The 12,545-nt window shown below is 60.6% G+C and overlaps 2 protein-coding genes across 6 annotated transcripts in view; one reads left to right on the top strand and one right to left on the bottom strand.

Annotated features, from left to right (window-relative positions):
- SHMT1 (serine hydroxymethyltransferase 1) overlaps window positions 1-1,058 on the top strand; it is a 62,876-nt gene extending 61,818 nt beyond the window's left edge. For all 5 annotated transcript variants that reach the window (XM_060081961.1, XM_060081960.1, XM_060081962.1 and 2 more), the window contains one exon: window positions 120-1,058. In XM_060081961.1, coding sequence (XP_059937944.1) covers window positions 120-292 — 173 coding nt within the window. In that variant the 3' untranslated portion in view covers window positions 293-1,058. The remainder of the gene's footprint in view (window positions 1-119) is intronic.
- On the bottom strand, window positions 786-12,458 carry SMCR8 (SMCR8-C9orf72 complex subunit). Its single transcript, XM_060081957.1, has 2 exons — window positions 9,614-12,458; window positions 786-5,008 (listed from the first exon to the last, which is right to left on the bottom strand). Exons 1-2 carry the CDS (start codon window positions 11,971-11,973, stop codon window positions 4,555-4,557), a joined length of 2,814 nt encoding a protein of 937 aa, XP_059937940.1. The 5' UTR covers window positions 11,974-12,458; the 3' UTR covers window positions 786-4,554.
- Between the last annotated feature and the right edge of the window lie 87 nt (window positions 12,459-12,545).

Below are 12,545 nucleotides of genomic sequence, written 5' to 3'. Positions count from 1 at the left end.
GGGAAACAGCATCGCCCAGCAGACCGTGTGGGCTGAGAGGGTGGCGGGCGCGTGGACGGCAGAGCAGTCGGGCCCGGCCGCCGGGGGCACGTGGGCAGTGGCGTCTCTCATTGGCGCAGGGATAGAGCTGACCCTGCAGATCCAGGACACCGTGGGGGTGAAGGCCACCCTGAAGGAATTCACGGAGAAGCTGGCGGGGGCCGAGGATCACCAGCGGGCTGTGGCAGCACTCAGGGCGGAGGTGGAGAGCTTCGCCGCCCTCTTCCCTCTGCCCGGCCTGCCCGACTTCTAGAGGAGTGCCCGCCCGCCCAGGGACCCAGTGCCCTGGAGGCCCCACACGGGCCCCTTTTCGGACTTTGCTTTTTTTTACCTTGTTCACAAACCAACATTTGTTTAAGGCTCAGTGTTAGTCATTCTGGGACAAGTTATTAAGGAGTTTAAATATGAACCTCACTTTCTCACAGCTACGTATAGTTATTCTGGAAAAATGAAATACAATTTAGCCATTCAGCCTTAATTATCCAGACTGGTGGAGGGCAGGGTTACTGGGCTTCCCTGACTTGCTGCGGCAGCCAGAAGCACCGAAGTTCGAGCTTGGAAGAGCTGCCCGTTGCTATCTGTTCCCTGGTGGGCACCAAAGGAGGACTCAGTTATAACCGTTGCAAACGAGGAGGGAGCGTCCTGGCCCTTCTGCTGTGCTTTCAATCAGAATCACAAGTTAGACGGGTCTGTTCAGGTGCCATCCAGCTCCGTGGGAGTCCCGCTTACAGCACCTGGGCAGGAGGGGGATGTGGTCCCCTTCCCCCAGCCCAGGGCAGGCAGGCCAGGGACCTAGTCCCAAGCCGCTGAGCAGACAACCACCTCCCTCCCGTGATCAGGAAACCAGAGGTCACCTTCCCACAGAAACTTTATTTTTCACAAATCTCAAGTGCAAAACATAGATGACCATTTTTAATAAGCACAAATTTTTAACCACAGAATATCTACAAGAATTATAGCTTTAAAAAATACAACCAATTTTTATATCTCAAAAATATCTCAACTCAAATAAATTAATTTCTTAAAAAGTACACTTCTCATACTATTCGTTTGGCATGACTGGTTGAACTCTGGTGCAGCCACACCGGGAGCTGCGGACATGTGTGTGGTGTGTGCAGCACGCTCTCGCTCTGGCCGCAGTGGCCACGGCTCACCCGGTGGGACTCACGCTCACACACGACGAGGAGCATGCAGTAATAATACAGCTTTCCAAAAAACGACAAATACGTCCTCACACACTATGCTTCTCTCCGTGGCCTTAACACAGCTGCAGTTGACGCCCCGGGGCTCCAGCGCAGCGGGCAGGGCAGCTGCCACCTCCGCAGCTGTGGAAACAGCCTTACACCCAGGAGCTTGACTCTTCCCCCCGCAGGAGACAAAGGCCACCACACAAGCACTCCCGGGAGGCTAGGCCCAGACCAGCACTTGATTCATGGCCAAGTGCTCCCTCCTCCCCACAGCTGAAACCAAACCTCAAAGCAGGACGGGCTCAGAAGAGCTGGCTGTGCTCCAGCCTTAGCTGAGGCTGGTTTTCCTTCCAGCCAGAAGTAGAGATGATACTTTTCTTTTGCAATGTTAATACCATCTCTCTCTCAAAAATTCCAGTTTTATCAGTTTCTATCACAATATTGGGAAAAAGCCAGAAAGCTAGCTGGTTTGCTTCAAAGCACGAGCCAAGGCACTTTCTTGAGCCTCTAGGGAGATGGGAGGTAAGATCTGATGCTGGCTTGGGGGGCTGGTGCCTCCGAAGGCTGGCCACATGGACTGATGGACTGCACCAGCCCAGGAGGGCTCCTGCCTGTGCAAAGATGACGTGGGCTATGTGGAAAAGCTGACCGGCCGGGCGCCGTCAGGCTGGGGGGGGGGGGCACGCGCCCAGCACTGGTGGAGTGGGTGGCGAGCTGCGTGCGAGATCTTCCAGGCCGCTGGGCCTCCGGGGACGTGTCACGAGCTGCAGCAGCCCTGATATTCGGGGGAGAATCTATCGGCCATCCTGGGATTTTGACATGGTATTTGTTACTTGCTTGGGGATGAAGTCTATGATACTTTGCACACAGTAACTGATCTGAAGCAAGAAGTTCAGAGCTAGATGGGAAATGGCAGCTGGGCTATCACAGCCCATTTCCAGATTCTACTAAAGGAGTAGGGTCCCCAGGGCCACAGGTGCTATAAAAGGGTTCAGCTGATGTCTACCGTGGAGCTTCTGGAAATCACTACTGCATAAATGCCAGCCTGGGCAGGTTCTTAACTTGGACTGCTTTAAAAAGGCAGGGTGTGGGGCAGGTAATGGGCTGGAAGTGAAGTTGAAACAAACCTCAAGGTTTTGGTGCCTGGGCCTTCGAGGCGATACTTAGGATTGAAGAAGTACTAAGGGCACTGACACCCTCTGATTTTTGAAGCGTTTCTCAGCATTTGGACGCTTGCTGACCTATTACCAGGGAACACCTCTTAAGATTCCTGACGAGATGAGTTCGTTGCACAGGCCCCCACCACTCAGACTCAGGTGCGTCTGAGACTCCTGGCAGGTTCCAGTCCCCAGCGTGGCAGGGCCGGGAGGGCCTGGTTCCCCTTTGAAGAGAAACATACTTGGCATCAAGCAATTCTGTGTAACTGCCACACTGCAAAGTTGGGTTTTAACCAAACTTTAAACGCTGGAGCTCAGCCACCCGTCAGCGAACACAGCTCTGCTCCTCAATGAAGCAGCAGCTCAGGAGAGGGGCTCTGGGTGCCCTCTCTGCGGCTGCCCCACGGCCAGGCCTTCTCGCACCGGCAGGGCTCGCCCGAGGTGGAGCTTCTGCACAAACACGCTCCAGAGTGGACTTTCGCTTCTAGGAGGCCAGTGTGACTGACCTGCTGCCCCTTCTGCCTTCCCAGGTGTGAGGTGTGAACCGCAGAGGCCATGTTGGTGGCCCGGGAACAAAACAGGTGGGCCCGTGATCGCTTCCCATCTGGTCATTTGGGCCCCACGGACCACTCTTCCCTCGGAGATAAGGTGTCACAAGCTCGTGTCCCAGGAGGCCCAAGTAGATGCAATTAGCCACCTACCTAGAAAACAAAGCAGCATCTGAACACAAGGGGGGCAGTGGTAACAGGAGGGCAGCCTTCCCACCAGCACACACACTGCACGTTCGGAAGCTGCCGTGTGGTCCCTGGAGACACCTCTCTGGGGGACACAGGTGACAACACAGGTACAAAGACCCAAGGAGATGCGGTGGCAGCCCTGTCACAGTGGGCCTTGGTCACGGCCTCCGGAGCAGAATCACACTCTGGCAGGAATGGGGACCCTGACCAGAAGCCTAGGCAGGGAGGGCCATGGGAGAGAGATAATACAAAGCCTCCTTGGTCACCAGGAGGTCCTGACCGCTGTGGTGTGCTGCAAAGCTGGTGGCAGACCAGGTCTCAACAGCAGGACTCTGACGACACAGAACACGGCCCCGGCAGACACACATGCGGTGCTCAGGAGCAACCACTGTGGCTGGTTCAGGTGTGTTTTACCACAACTTAGGGGAAAAAATTAAAAAGCAGTAATACCAAGAGTTCTCCCTGCTTAGGGACAAACAGCTTAAAGAAGAGAAGTATGACATTTTCAAGATTGCAAAAAACCATCCACCTACACACACCAGTGGTAACTGTGTCAGGAGGGTCCTGGTGGGTGAACAGGAAGTGGGGCTGGGACTCAGCTGGGGCGGAATGAACTGCTGAGTGTGTGTGCTCCAGGCCGGCACAGCCTTCCCCGAGGAGATCCCAGCCCGCCGGCTGCCCCGCGCCCGCGACACCCCGTGAGGTAGCGAAGTGGTAGCGAAGGTCTGCGGTGACCTCTGCCGGGCGAGCGCCAGCCCACCTGCAGACCCTGCCCAAGAGGACAGTGTCGGCGCCCCCAGGAGAGCTGGTAGCTCCTCGCCCGCACAGCGGGAAGCCTGTGCCCAGCCCCCCACGACAGCGGTTCTGATGACCAGGGGCCAGTGACTGGTCACTCCGCTGAGCCTGGGAGCCCAGCAGCAGGCCCCTCCGTGCCTGGCGAGGACGTGAGGACAGGGCAGGGAGCATCCAGGGGCCTCCCCTGAGAGGGCGGCTCCGCGAGGCCACGCGGAAGGCCCGGCTAGGGTCTGCACGAGGCAATGGACGTTCCGTCCATCCTGCTTTCGACCAAATCGTCCAGTTAATGGCTGCTCCTCTTGACATTGCTGTGCAAGAGGGCCGGCGTGGTCCTCCCTGTAGGCTCCACCTCTCTGGCCCTCATCACACTGCCGAAGCTTTCTTCTGCCCTGGCCCCCAGTCCTGAGCCCAGGCCACTCTCCAAGGGGCTGCGAGCTGTTACCGTCCTTCCAGATGCCGCCAGGGGGCCAGTGCCCCCACCGCCCTTGCCCAGAGCCACCTGGGAACCACGGCTGCCACCTCGGTTTCCTTCCCGCCAACGACACCAGAAATCTAAACAGCTCAGAAGACCCCCCCAGTCATGCCAACGCCCTCCCCGTACCGAGTCACAGGTCTTGGTCACAGTGGCCGGGCCTGACCTCAGATCTTGTATAGGAAACTGGGGACGTAGTCGAACCTGAGCACGGGTTGGCCGGCCGCAGAAGGCTCCCGCGTGTAGTGTAGCTTCAGCAGCTCTGCCAGGTACTGGACCACCTTGACGTCTTCGTTCACCAGCCCCAGGTTCAGCTGCAAGAAGCTGGCCCGGCGGCTGGCGGCCAGCCCCTCGGCTTCCGTGCCGCGGGCGGGCAGGTGCAGATGGCGGCAGAAGGCGTAGAGGAAGGCCTTGGCGCAGAGCTGCGTGAGCACACTCTGCACGTGCAGGAAGTAGGTGCTGCCCCGCCTGATGTGTGTGCGGTGGTCTGCCAGCCGGGGCACCAGGGTGCCTCTGTAGAGGGGGCAGCGCAAGGTCTTCCGGTCCAGGTCCAGGATGCTCGTGTAGCGGCTGTAGCGGCTCAGGGCGTGGAGGGTGCCAGCACTGGCAGGGGATGCCACCCTGAAACACACAGGCCGAGGTCAGGAGGCAGAAGCTGGGTGGGCCCCTGCCGCGAGGCCAGCCCCCACCCGGCCCCACTTGCCGGCGCTCTCTGGAAGGCAGGTCTGGCCACCACGACCTTCAAGGCTCCTCACCCCTCTCACGACCAAGGTCAAGTGCCTAGCGTGGCCCACGAGGCCCTGACGACGTGCTTCCTGCTGCCCCTGACACCCCACCTGTCACTCCCCAGGGACTCCCCTGCAGCCTCGCCAGGCTTTCCGTGGGGGCCCTTCTGCTCTGCCCGGAACACCCAGCCTTCCCTGACCTGTTTGCTCCTCTCATTCTTGCTCTGTGATCTTGGTCGAGGTCCTTAACTTCCGAGCCTCGTCTGTGAGGCAGGGACGATGGTCCTGCCTCCGGGGTCACAGCGGAGGCACAGGCTGTGGCGCTCAGGACAGCGCCTGGCCCTCCCCACCGGCCTGGCACTGACCGGTGTGGCGCCAGGAGCTCCTGCAGACCCAGGACCGTACCCCATGCCGTGCCCGGCACATCAGAGGCAGGCAGGCCGGGTTCACTCAGCGAGGGAAGGAGGCCGGAGTGTCGGCCTCAGTAAGCGGCCCCTGACCACCCCGTCTAGACCAGGTCTCCCAGAGGAGCTGGGATTACCCTGCAGAGTCCAGCAAATGGCTGGCTGACCAGCCGCTTCACACACTGACGCTCCTCTGGAAGTTGGGGCTTGGGAAGTACCTGTAAAAGGACTGACGGTCTCTTGGGACTGAGATCACCTAATTATACTTTCCCTTCACGGGTGCTCTCTTCTTATAGAGTTAACACTCGTTTACTGTGCGCCTAGCGTATTCCAGGCAGTGACCTGGGGCCTGGCCTGGCTGGGAAGAAAGGACATGCACACGAGCCGGCCCAGCGAGGGGAGGCGTGGCCTCCGTATCCACAGCAGCGGCCGTGGGCTGGGAAGGCGCTGGAGGAGGGACCTCGGAGTCCTGAGAGAGGTGGGCTCTGGGGACTGCAGAGCACAGCAGGGACAAGCGGGGCCATACGTGCGGGGCCAGGCACCCCACCACAGGCCACGAGGAGTCAGACTTACGGGCGGCTCCCTGCCTGCTCCTGGGTCACCCTTACCTCCCCCCGAGGGGGCTGGGCCACGAGCTAAATGCCTCACTTCACCTTCCTGCCCTGCACTCGGCTACCATCCGCCTCAGGCCAGCCTCTCCCCAGGCTCTGGCACCCCGGCCTACTCCCGCCCACAGCGGCACCACCTCTTTTGTGCCTCCGAACTCTTCCTTCATTGGTTCCCCCCAAAGCTCCTCTGGAGGCCAGATGACACGGGAGGAGGTGCGGCCGGGCCTCTGTCCCTCGGGCAGCGCCTCCACCCACCCCCGTCTTGAACTTCGTTATGGCCCATGCGAAGCCAGGGTGGCGGGGGGACTCTGCACAGATGAGGACACTGAGGCCCACAGAGGGACCGTGGCTCGTCCTAGATCACCCACGTAGAAGGCGGCTGAGCTGGGATTCGACCCAGGGCCTCTGACACAACACCAGCACCTCCCCCACCAGAACGGAGCTGTCTTCCAAACAGTCCAGGCCTTCTCACTGCTGCTTAGTAAGGAACCCGATTATCGCTGGTTTTGATTTATAATCGCGGGAAACCAACCTGATTGTTTATCCATCTCTTACACCCACAAATGTCTGATCTGACTGACAAGCATTTCCAGGCAGAGGGCCTACTTCAGTGGAAAAAAAAAAATCCAGGGCCAATGCCACCGGTGGTTCTGGGGTGAGAGTCCTGAGGAAGAGTCCTACACACAGTCCAAGTGCCTGGGGGGAAGGGACTGTCCTAGGCCACAGCTCTCGGATCCCAGACTGACCCCAGCACCCGGGACCGAGCCCCGTGGACACACAAAGGCACCCCTCTGCTCACACCCTTAAATGCTGACCCTCAGGTGGGCCTCCACCTGCCTCTTCGTCTCAGTGCCGGATCTGCCTGCGGGGCCATCTCACCAGCCACCCGCAGCTCTGCGCACCCCCGGGGCCAGGGCTCCGCGTGCATCCCGGGGGCAGCCCTTCTCTGCTCCACGGGGTAGCGGCAGGAGCCTCCGCGCCCGACAGCTGGCGCCACGGCTCGTCCCCTCATGGCGCCGCCCCACCGGGTCCGCTGCTTACTGCCCGGGACGCCTTCAGGTGAGCCACAGCGAATCCAGTCCCCTCCCTCCTCCTGGCCCCTCGGCCGACCCTCCAGTGACACATGCCCTGGGGGGCAAGGCCCCTGACCCGTTGACCGTGGTGCCCACCGGAGCAGGGCCCTCCGGGGGCAGATCTCCCGATTCCCAGCACCTGTGCGCGCTCAGGGGGTGTGGGAGGGAGGGCTTTGTGGGACGAGTCACCAGACATTCCCTAGAAAGGTCTCAGCTGTCACTGCCGACGGGCCTCCCGCTTTCCTGGAGGGACCCTCCATGGCTCCAAGTCCGGAGGCGAGGGCCCGTCTCCACCCCGGCCACCTGGACTGCCTTCCACACGGCAATCGGCGCCCCCCTCCACTGCCCCCCAGGACGTCAGAGCAGCGCCTGCACGGAGCAGGCGTGGGTCAGACACGATGGGCCCCCAACACTCGCCAGCACGAGGCAGGTCTTCCTCGTGCAGATGAAAACAGCCTGGGGGAGCGCCAGCCCACGGGGTGGTGATGCTGGGACAGGAGCGAGGGCGGTCCTGTCACGCGACGCCCCCACTGCTGACGCGCCTGTATCCCGGCTCCGGGCACAGCGGCTGGCCCGTAATGGCTCTCAGTAAGTATCTGGCAAATGACCACTATTTTCCCAGGAGGGAGGAAGGCGCTGCCCAGGTGCCCACTGCAGAGGAACAGCTCACAGCCCCCTTCCAGGGACACTGCCACCTGCCGCTACCCCCGCCTGCACCCCAGAGACACCGTGATTGAAAACAGCTGGCTCCCCAGTGCAGCCACGCCGGGCCGCAGAATCCTTCTCAACACAGCACTGCAGCTGGGTGCCCAGGAGAGTGGAGCTGATGTGAAGGATGCACCTCAATTGCCTGCCGGCGCGTTCTAAGGAAGGAAGCTCAGGGGAAGCCTCTGGAAAGGGCAAGGCCATGCCAAACTTGGTGCTGGATAAACCAGGTGATGTCAATAAACTGACGTGCGTTTTAGATTCTCCACCTTTTGAGGCAAAAAAAATCAAAGGTCAGGGGTTGGGGTGAGAGGAGAGAGTTGGAGAAGTGAAGGTGTGTGTGTAGGGGCCGCCTGCCCGTCACCCCACCGAGAACAGCAGCCAAACGCAGTCCCTTAAAGGCCTCCCCCCACCCCCCACCCCGACGCCAGCTCAAACTTGGCGCCGGCAGGGGCGCGGGGGCCCGGGCACCCACTGAGCCTCGGCCCTGCGTCCACGCTCCCATGATGCCCACGGGCTGGGCTTACCCCGGTGTGGCAGGCCCGTCCTCACTGTTCCCCCACTGCGACCCCAGCCTCCCTGCCGCTCAAGCCAGAGACCCCAGACCTCCTGCGGGCACCCGTCCCATGCCTCCCATGTGAGGTGCCCCCGTCAGAGCTCTCGCCTCCCTGGACCGCCGGGCTCTGGCCTCCGGAGCACGAATCCTCCCAGAGCAGGGCCCCTGCCCAAGACCTCCAGCTCGTACCCCAGCCCCGCCAGCACGGCCCGAGAGTGAAGTGGACGTGGAAGCGCCGCGGGCTTGAATCCCACCACCATGCCCCCACGGGGCAGCCAGGGATCGAGCAAGTCAGGTGGCTGTGAGCGGGGCGAACACGAGGAGGCTCGGGACGGTGACCTCACGGACGCCAGGGACCCGCGTAAAGGGAAACAGAACGGCGGCTGACTGCCGCGGGGAGGAAAGGCCTCCTGCCCTCTCTGTAGTCCAGAGAGTGGACTCCCACCATCACCCAGTTCGACGCGCATGAGTCTCAGGTGGGCAAAGGCAGGTGCGGGGAGAGAAGTGAGCCCAGTGCGCACGCCAGGGCAGGAGTCCCCCGAGCCAGACAAGCAGAACGTGGAAAAACCCAAAAGAACCTGCTACAGCACAAGCCGGTGACGTGGGGAAAAAGGAGAAAGCTTCCGGGGGGCAGGGGGGGATGGGTTCCTGGGGCAGAGGGGACAGGGGAGGGAGAGCCGGGGCGGCTGCCTCTCCCAGCACCCCTGCCCTCCTCAGATGCAGACCCCGCCTCAGTCATTTACCCCATAGTGTGAGTTAGAGACTCAGCAGGGATCTGAGACCCAGCAGTCCAGTTGGTCCCAAACCTTGCTGCACACCGGGCGAACTCCACGTCGTACCCTAGGCCAACCCAATCGCAACCCTGCGGCATTCTAGAAAATCCTCCCAAACCATTCTGACACAGCAGGGTGCAGACCAGGTTGGGAACCACTTAGGAACTGCAACCCCTCATGTGACAGACAAGGCAACACGTCAGAAAAGGGAGAGGATTTGCCGAAAGCAACACAGCGAGTTGGTGCTGGGGCCAACCTGGAAGCCAGGCCTCCTGGTTCTGGGGCCACCACACCGACTCGTGAACCTCACCCAGAGGGGCGGCCACCTGAAGCCTCACCTCTGACCAGCCAGGGCCCATCCCCACCACCTGTAACCAATTACCTCTGCAGACCAATAAGCTTCCACTTCTGAAAATCCGTGATATGCAAAGGAGAGGACACCCAGTGCTTCACGGGTTTGGCATGGAGGCTGTAGTTGGGGACAAAGATGGACAGCGCGGTCACAAGCTTCCTGACTACGGCCTCCTCCTCCCCTAGGATCACGAGCGTCCTCCCGCTGAGCAGGGAGTAGATGGCTGGGTGGGCGAAAGGGTACTGGCGGATGAACTTTAAGGCGTTCTGGCCCGCCCTCTTCTTATGCCTCTCGGAAGAGGGGCCAGTGGGAGGAGCAGAGGGGGGAGTCCGGTCGGAGCTGGCGGAGGTGACGCTGCTCCCGTAGCTGGTGGCGTCGGAGTGGTCATCCAGGCTGGTCTTACTGCTGTCCCGGCTGGCCAGCAGGCGGCTCGGGTCCAGCTCATAAGCAGGGAAGCCTTCGGAACCGCTGTCTCGGGAAGAGGCGTTGGCGTTTTCCACTGAGAAATCCACGTGGAACTCCTGGTCCTTCTGCCGGTAGCGCTGCGGGGGGACGCTCACTACCCCGTCCTCGTCAGAGAGCGTGTGGCCCGGGGTGGAGAGCAGCACCGGCAGAGTGCCACCCTCCCTCCCAATGCAGCAGGAGTCTGTCTGTGACGGGGTGACTCCCGAGCCGCCCTCCTCGGCCTCCCCCAGCTCCGGCGGGCTGAGGCCTGCCTGGAAGTGGATGGCTCCCCCACCGTCATCTGCGTAGGACTCTTCTTCATTAATGGCACTTGGGTAACTGGCCTTGAAGTCGTCCGGGATGAGGGCCTCGGAGGGGCAGGTGCTGAGGACTTCAATACTGTCCCCGCTGATCGTCCTGTGGCTGACAGCCTTGCTCCGGACCACCTGGGGGCTCAAGGGCACCGTGAGGCTGGCCTGGCTGTCGGACTTAGACAGCACAGAGGTGGACTTCTCCGTGCCGAGAACCTCAATGCTCTCTCCACTGCTGATGCTCCCTTTCATGTCCATATCCAGGTAGTCCAAGTTCTCCTGGGGGTCAAAACTGCTTGACTCTGTCACCTCCACTTCCCTGGACCCCTCCTCCCCAAGTTCCTGCTCCATCTTGATTAGCACGGACTCCACACTGGACTTGTAGGAGCCCACGCTAATTAACACTTGAGGAACTGGACATTCTTCTACAGACCTGGAAGGCGGCCTGTCGTGACTGGGCTTAGCGGGTACGCTCTCCTGTTTCTCTTCCCCCCTGTCGTCGACCTCTACCAGGTCTTCAAAGAGGAAATTTGTGATATGCTGTTGCTTCAGGAGTGCTCTGTCGATCTGGCTGGTCAGGAGGTAGCACAGGTCTCCTCTGAAAATGTGCTCAATGTGGCTGAGCTGGGCCAGGGTCTGGGTGAAGTACTCGGTGTCGCAGAGCTCTTCCAAGGTCTTCAGCTTCTTGTCAAAACACTTGGTGGACTTTGCTTTGATGAGTTTTGGGGTGTAGGCGGGTCTGCAGGTGTAATGGTCTGTGTCAGCAGACTCTTCGGGGTCAGAGGTAGTGGCTGCCTGGCTGGGCAGATCCTGGGTGCGCTCCGTCTCCCCAGGACACAAATCGGAGCCCCTCAACTTCCGATGAGGGTACGAGCGGATCTGCCTCAGCAGGTCTTGATGTTCGATGATGGACTTCTCCACACTGGCCAGCTCATTGGCCTTCTCGATGGCCTGAGATGAGTAAAAGCCTTTGTCATTGGCTTTCTTCTGGATCTCCGTCTCGGTGTGCAGCACTGTCCTGGTGTAATCCAAGTCTTTCAGTTTTTTTTCAAGTTCCCCAGCAAATGCCTTCCTGTTGCCCGTTTTCAAGCACTCTGAAGCTTTGGAGAATTCAGCTGAGAGCTCCTGGAACTGCTGCATGATTTTGTGCTGGTCTGCTGAGATATAAGCCATACAAAAGGGCCTCACGAAGCCACGGGCCTCCAGGTCGTACAGGGTGAGGTGGTGCACGTAGGCAAAGGCCCCCTCCTTGGAGTCTCCCAGCACGACCTTGGAATCCTCCACGAAGTTCAGTTTGGGGTAGGCAGAACCAGGGGGATGGCCCACGAAGGAGGCCTGGTAATCCACAGACATGATCCGCAAAGAGAAATAATTGAGATCAAAAGTACCGAAAACTTTGGTGTCATTGGGGATGGTCAGTAAGGGCTGGGGTCCCACCTGTTCAGAGAACTCGGAAATAAGGATGAAGTCCCGAGAGAACTTGGCCCCGGACAGTTTGGACCATGGACTGGCTCCTTGGCTGGCGAAGGGGAAGAGCGGCACCGAGTACTCCTCGGGCAGGGCCGGCTCATTGTAAGGCTCCTCCTCGTACTCGTCCTCTTTGGTGAAGGCCACCACGTCAGGGGCGCTGATCATATTTCCAGGTATATGGTGAGAACATTGAGGGGAAGCGAGAAAGAATGCGAGGGTAGCCAACGCGAGGGAGCCAGGCCTCTGGAGGAGGAAGCGAAGTTCTTGCGGGCTTCTTTGCGCCCTCAGGGGTACGAGGCAGCCGGTCACACACCCGCGGGCTCGAACTCCCGCAGCCCCTCAGAGCTGTGGCTCCTCCAGAACTCTCGGAGGCCTGAGGAACTCCGCGAGTCGGGAAGACCCGGGAGGCCGGCTGCCCTTCTACTCCTCGGGCGACCACAGCCGGCGCAGGGCACCCGCAGAGAGGTCACCGGCACTCCCCAGAACCCACCGCCACGGCAACAGCCTCAGCCCTGAACAGGTGCCCAATGCAGGGGTACGGGCCGCCGCACGGACCATCCAGGCGTGGCGGCCCCCACGGCCCGAGAGCAGAAACCGTCGCGACTCCCCCGACGCCACAACCCGGAGCGAGCTACCGCGGCGCCGCCATCTTGCTATCACATGACTCCAGACATCATGCCGCGAGACCTGGAAGCGTTCGCGTCAACTTCCGATCCGGAGAGCGGCGTCTCCCGGGG

The sequence above is a fragment of the Mesoplodon densirostris genome, chromosome 18 (assembly GCF_025265405.1).
Source record: "Mesoplodon densirostris isolate mMesDen1 chromosome 18, mMesDen1 primary haplotype, whole genome shotgun sequence".
Taxonomy (NCBI): Eukaryota; Metazoa; Chordata; class Mammalia; order Artiodactyla; family Ziphiidae; genus Mesoplodon; species Mesoplodon densirostris.
This window is presented reverse-complemented; position numbering and strand designations above follow the sequence as displayed.